The sequence below is a fragment of the Microtus oregoni genome, unplaced genomic scaffold, assembly GCF_018167655.1.
Source record: "Microtus oregoni isolate MIOR12 unplaced genomic scaffold, Mior012 000055F_ref0000237, whole genome shotgun sequence".
NCBI classification, from domain to species: Eukaryota; Metazoa; Chordata; class Mammalia; order Rodentia; family Cricetidae; genus Microtus; species Microtus oregoni.
Genome location: NW_024543831.1, coordinates 9,112,288 through 9,119,022, shown reverse-complemented (window position 1 = coordinate 9,119,022; position 6,735 = coordinate 9,112,288). Strand labels below are relative to the sequence as shown.

Below are 6,735 nucleotides of genomic sequence, written 5' to 3'. Positions count from 1 at the left end.
GCCAGGACCAGCGCCACTGCATGAATTACTAATGCTGCACCACGTCCCAGCTCTGCCACTGAACCCCCTCATCCTTTCTCCGAACGCTGGCTTGCTTCTTAGTAACACTCCCTTGCTGAAACTGGAGCTGAGAAGCTCAGATGGATCAGGTGGTCAGCAGGTCACCAGTGGTCAGCAGGGCCTGTCAGTGAAAGTGTGACTGCCACTCCCTGCCACCAAGGTACAAAATGAAGTGGGGACCCAGGTTCCAGATGTTGTTAGAATATATTTATTGCTACATTTATATACAATTATACAAACAGCCCAGACAGGAGGGGGTATGTCACATCGATTTCTGCAGATTCGACAGGAGTACACACAGGAGAGGTACATCACCAAATTTGCACTCAGATAAAAGCCGAAGATAAGTCACATCCATTTTTAAAAGGTGAAAAAGTCCTGATAATTGTCCCCTTAGATTCCATCTTATGAGCAGCTAGTCATGCAGAGAAAAAACACAGCGCGGGGGTGGGGTGTGCTGGGGGATTTCCAGAAGCTGGTGCCTTCCAGCATCTGTCTGAGAAAATGGTATCTTAAAGCCAGGCTCAGCAGGTGCTGGCTGGCTGAGGACCGCAGGGTCTGCAGACATCCCAAGTCCTGGTCCATCTCCTGAAGTCTGCTCCTAGGAAGACAGTGAAAAGGTGCAGGAAAGAGAAAAACAGCAAGACGACAACCGAGAGCAAACAAGACTGGGGGTTGGAGAGAACACGAGCAAGCGCTCTGGTTGATGGGGACTAGTCCATCCAGTTGTCCTGGAGATACCAGAGTTTGGGGTGTATGCGTTCAAGACACAGGGCTGTCATAGCTCATCGTGGGTCAGCCGCCAGGGACCTGTACAGACAGATGATGGGAAAGTCAGGAGACGGAAGAAATAAACATCACCAGCATGGGTTGCAAAGGGCCTGGCCCTGAAAACTCATGCTGAGCACTCTGGGAATGTTCCGAGGCTGTGCAGGAGATAGAACACCATGGAGGAAATGGCAGGAGGCGCAGGCTGCCCTCTGACCTCAGAGTAGCCGGAATTGTCTGGGGCCTCAAAAGAAATCAGAACGGCAGGTTTGGGAACATTCTGACCCCCCGAGTCATGTTATGAATGTAGAGTTGGTCTAAACATTGCCCATCATGTCAGTCACAGATGTTTCTGGTGTGGAGAGGGTGGGGAGTGAGCTCACCTCACTGACACTAGCTCCATGTGGCACACGCCTCAGGCCACTTCATATTTCAGGGGTCCCACACAGAGAAGCTTGAGGTCAGATCTGACCCGGCCTTTTAAGCAAAAATTAGCCCAGAGCCTTGAAGAGAACCCAAGGCCTGAATTTTGAAACCAGGAAGCCCGCCATCCATAGTGTGCCAGTTCATTAGACATCTGGCTGTATTCTGGTCCGAGACTGTAGGGGGCGCCACCACTCACCAAACCAGCCACCCAGTTCCTGTCTGTGGCTTTGGACGTCACCTCTAATTTCGGGCCTACAGAATCCCACAGGTAGGCAGGATGACAGTTCTGGGAAGAAGCCCCAGACACGGAAGAACTAAGGCCTAAAGGACAGCTGAGTCCTTTTCCAGTGACAATTGGCTGTGGAAGCCGCGGGCCTTCCAAGGCTGACAGCTATGTGACATTCCAGGCTGAAGGATGCCGAGCCTGCCAGCCCCCTGTTCCCTTCAGAAATTCGTCTCTGGATAATTTGAAATCTGTCATTTGAGCGTGGCTGCGCTGGTGAGTCACACAGACACTCTCTTTTTCTGCTTCTGCCAACAATAAGACAGTCAGCCTCTGTCAAAGGAGTCACTCTGAAGAGCACGGGTATTAGCAGGTGAAATCACTGAGAAGCGGGGAGAACAGGCAGCCTACTTCAATCTGGGCTTTCTGCTAATCAAACAAAACAAGATAAATGAATTTGTGTTCTGGAAGACCGGGTTTTCAGATGAAAAGCCATGGAGAATATTGTTTGCAGCAATCTGTGAATGTTTAGGATGTGTTTCCAGCAGAGAATTTTGTTTAAATACCAGGAATAGGAATCGTCAAATTCTATGTTTGTTTGGTTTTTTTTTGTTTGTTTGGGTTTTTTTGGGACAAGGTTTCTCTGTGGCTTTGGAGTCTGTCCTGGAACTAGCTCTGTAGACCAGGCTGGTCTCGAACTCACAGAGATCCGCCTGCCTCTGCCTCCCAAGTGCTGGGATTAAAGGCGTTGCACCACCATCGCCTGGCTCGTCGAATTCTATGGAATTATAGTTGGCCATATCCCTTTCAAAATGAGTGTAAGCAGACACAGATGGGCACACGGCAGCCTTCAAATTCACTTTCTAACTGTGAGAGTTTCAGTGGCGTCAAGACAGTCTGGCGTGACCTCCACCTCACATCCAAGGCTACAGGCGTTTTTAAACTGCCTCACCTTGTGTGAGCACACGCATCTGCTCCCTTCCATGGAAAGACGTCTAAATGGCAGGTCGCTGGGACGCAGCCTGTGTCACTTCTCAAGCCTCACGGCACCACTGCCACTAAACAGCCAAAAGCTTGGGAAACTCTCCCAGGTTTGGGGGACCTCACCCTGGATCCGTTACAGTCTCTAAGATGAACCGCAGTGCTATGGTTTCATCTAGTCTTGGCCAAACACATTAATTTTCTAACAATCTGTCATCGTGATAAAATAATCTTTAAATATAGCCAGACCGAGGGAGGTGCACAATGCTTTATTAATAAGGCTGAGGAACCAGATCCTTGATCTTCTGACTCAACATGTGTGCACAACACTTCACTGTTACTTCCAGTTGAGACCTTTGATACCCCAGGTACATCCAAGTGGCAGTAGACTCCAACAGTCCTCTCTCCCTCACCAAGGGAGTCTCCACAAATGCAAGAGAATGTCCTACCTAAAGCAGCACTTACAATATGGTCAGTTGACCACGGTCACCGATAAAAAAAAATGCATTTTCATAAACTTGAGCAAAGCGATTACAGTGGAGGGCAGTGTCCTTGACTGGGGAAGAGCCTAGAAGACGTGGGCAGGACGGGGTACGGCAGTGCACCCTGGCTCAGCACCTTCACCTGAACTGGAGAAGGCCCTGGCCAGCAGGTGAGCAGGCATAGGAGGGTCCCCCAGGATCTGAGCAGGGCCTCCGGGAGTATAGGCTCACCCCAGCAGCTGCTGCCAGCTGTGCTTACCTCATGAGCAGGAAGGCCTTCGTCCTGTTACATATGCTTTATGCTGCTTTGGCACGAGCGCATCTGGAACAGGGCATACAGTTTGGGTCCCCACCTTTTGGAAGAGACATCAAGAGGTTAGAAACCACGAATGTGGAGAAATGCAGGAGGTGGCAGGGGGAGGGGGCTCAGACAGCATGCTCAGCAGTTTAGAAGCCAGGAAAATCTCTCTTAGCCTGCGCTCTCCAAGGGCCGACCGGGGCGCTCAACTGTTAGCCTGAACTCCTTTTTAACGATTCTTAAAGTTTACCTTTCAAACTCTACTAGTTGACCGTGGAGAGAAGAATACCTTGGGATCTCTTGGAGGCGGATGCCAGACGGTTCTCTTAAAAACTGAGGAACTCTCCACAGACTGATTAGCCTCACAGTAACCACGGTTCTCCAGCCATACATGTCAGAACTTCATCAGTGGGTATTCGTGGCTTACTGGGTAACTCAGGAGGACCTTGAGTCTTCCTGCCTCTGCCTCTTAAGTTCTAGGGAAGATGCACACCACCACCTGGTCTCATGTGGTGCTGGGGATGGAGCCCAGGCTTCCTGGAAGCCAGTAACAACGGAGTTACGCCCCAGCCTGGATATTCTATATAATTTTGCAGTCTCTGCTGTGTCCCTAGGTAACAAGCAGCCTAGCAGGCCTAGGTTTTGTGGTGCCTGCTTTGAAATGGAGAATTCTCGCTGCTCTGTCCCCACAGCAGCCCTCTCCTTAGCTAGAGATCAGTCTGGGACACGGTGTCTTCCATATTACACTCAACTGTCGCTCTCAGGTACAGACCAAAAACAAGGTGAAGCTTAACCCAAAAAGACGCGACTGCACCGTGTCTACTCATCAGCCCCAAAGTAGCTCGTGGTATTTTCGGCACTAGGAAGCTAAGCAATTAGATACGGAAGTCTCTGTCTCCTAAGTGAGCTATGTACTAAAAAGGGGGGGGGGGCTGTCTCCCTATAAACTGCAGCACCAAAAGTCCCCTGTGTGTGTGGGGGGGGGGGGGGGTACAACCTTCCTATAAACTACAGTACCAAAAATCCCCTGTGGGGGCTTCTCTCTGTAAACTACAGTACCAAAAGTCCCCTGTGGGGGCTTCTCTCTATAAACTGCAGTACCAAAAGGCACCTGTGGGGGGCTGTCTCTCTATAAACTGCAGTGGATGGTCGCTCTGCAGCCAGGTCGTTGAACCCATAATAAAAAACCTTATAGTAAAATACAGAAGCTATAAATTTGTCAAATCTGTTAATAAAATGATAGAAATAATGAGAGTTACTAAAAGTTTAATAATTTTGATTGATTCTTGAGCTTGTTAAACTGGGCAGAATTAACTAAAAGTTATTAAAAATTGAAACTTGAGGACATTTTAAGGAGAACTGAAGTATCTGGAGGATGTTAATGGGTAGCTGAGCGGAGCTAGCACCCCGTGGTTCTGAATAGTCTTTCAAATGTATGGTTGTTTGTACTGTTGTTCCCTTTGGTTGATATCATTAACCACTGTTGAAGGAGGTTTAGACTGGTGAAGCCAAGAGGGAAGGAAAGCAAAGGAAGGAGAATGGCTCAATGTGTATGTTAACTGTTAAGGTTTAGAGAAAGGAAGATGGGAGTGAAGAGAAAGGCAAGAGAAGACAAGAGCCAAGAAAGGAAGCCCAGGGCGAGAGCAGAAATTCCCAAGCTTGCCAGCAGGTGGCGCTACGAGATTACACTACTTTGAAGAAAGCGTCCTCTGAAGGGGAGGAGAGGGTGGTACATACTGACCAGATGGGCAGGACAGTCACAGTGCAGGTGGCTCGGGACTTGTGGAGCACCGGCTATAGCTAGGACATACGTTATATCAAGTTATTTTAAACACATACATTTGCTTTAACGATAAATATCTGTTCATCTAGTTTGGAAGATTAATCAAAAATTCTTGAGCACAGTTATCTCAACAAACAACGAATTACATGGAATAAGTTTGAAACCCTCTTTTGTATTTTGTAAACAAACCTCTTAGCAAAATATTAACAAGCCTATCAAAGGAATTTCCATTAATCTGGTAAAGGTCATGTCCCCAAACCCAGGACACCGAATGGTATCATATTAGACACATTGATCCGAGAGGAATGAGATGCCACCAGCATTCTGCACTGGGCTGCAATGAGCAGGAGAGTAGAGTTATAATGCTGGGAGGATCAGGGCTGTCAACACTGCAGGAAACCTAGAATGTCCCTAAGAATCTGCAAATTATTAAAAAAAAAAAAAAAACACTAGGGATTCAGCGATGCTCTTAAGGCCAGCAGAGAAAAACTAATTTCATTTCTCTACCCTAGCCCTGGATATTTTCAGTCATAACCCTTAAGAGATTGTGAGATAAGACTATTAATAAACCTAGCAAAGGACACATGATCTTGTTGTAACAGTTTAAACAGCTTTACCTAAACACATAATGGAAGATGCCAATAAACTGAGATGAAGTCACCGTTATCAGGAGGCTCTAATATCATACAGATGTAAACATTTCCCATCGAAAACTTTTTCATCATAAAAGTTAAACTAATTCTGAAATGTATACAAAAAATTGGGGTCCAATATAGGAACACCTCATCAGGATAGAGAAACTGCAGAAGTAACCTCCATCGGGAATGACTTAAATTAAGACAGGCTGGTACTGACCAGAGACAGACATGGTGCTTCCTGGAGCAACACAGCGAGATGGGAAAGGAGCAGCAATGGCAACCAGCAGGGAGAGCATGAGGAGCCTTCCTGCATGAGGAGCCCAGACCACACAGTCTCCCACAGCAAGGACAGGGCCTGCTACCCTCTGCACAGGCTCGTCCACCAGTGCCAGTCATGGCCTCCTCGACCAAGCCCACCTACAGCACCCAGGAAGTTTGCCCCTGAAGCCTAGCGTGCACTGAGCAAGTAAGGGACCTTACTTCCCCTCCTCACAGGCTGCCTAAGCCACTCCAGGACTTCCCACACCAGTCCCAAGGGCAGGGCTGGGCCTTTCAACCCTACTGTGTCTTATTCCTCTCCTGGGCCTTGCAAACCACCTCCCCTGAAAGAAGCAGAAGGGAAAAGAGCCAAGAGACTACTCCAGATGTGTAGAACGGGAGCAAATATGGACATGCGAGACAGCCTGCCTCCCCGTAAGTCCCTAATCCCAGCATAATGACACCTAGCAAGAGTGACCCGGAAGAACCGCCACACGAAGAATTGAGAAGAATGACTCTAGCGATACTCAGTTACTCAAGACATAAATATACAAGAGAGGAAAAAGAAAGAGGGAAAAAGAGAGAGAGAAATGAGCTCATCAATCTGAGATGTGAAAATAGGAGACATGAAGAGAATCGCTGAAGAAAGCCCAACTGATTTAATGCTGGAAATACAAAATTCACTAAGTCAAATAAAAACCTCAGCGACTGGAAACAGAATCCGGCAGGAAGGTACGGTGGATGAGTCAGAGCAACCAGCAAGGTCAGTGTCCTTCGGGGGACTCTGAAGGCGTGTTGGTTTAAGTTGATGCTAAAAG

The 6,735-nt window shown here is 47.9% G+C and overlaps 1 protein-coding gene across 2 annotated transcripts in view; it reads right to left on the bottom strand.

Moving 5' to 3' along the window:
- Nucleotides 1–254: 254 nt before the first annotated feature.
- The window catches only part of Rdx (radixin), a 64,959-nt gene continuing 58,478 nt past the window's right edge, over nt 255–6,735 (bottom strand). For both annotated transcript variants that reach the window (XM_041638353.1, XM_041638354.1), the window contains exons 15-16: nt 3,200–3,293; nt 255–870 (exon numbers count right to left, since the gene is read on the bottom strand). In XM_041638353.1, the coding sequence (XP_041494287.1) occupies nt 3,227–3,293 (67 nt within the window). In that variant the 3' untranslated portion in view covers nt 255–870; nt 3,200–3,226. The remainder of the gene's footprint in view (nt 871–3,199; nt 3,294–6,735) is intronic.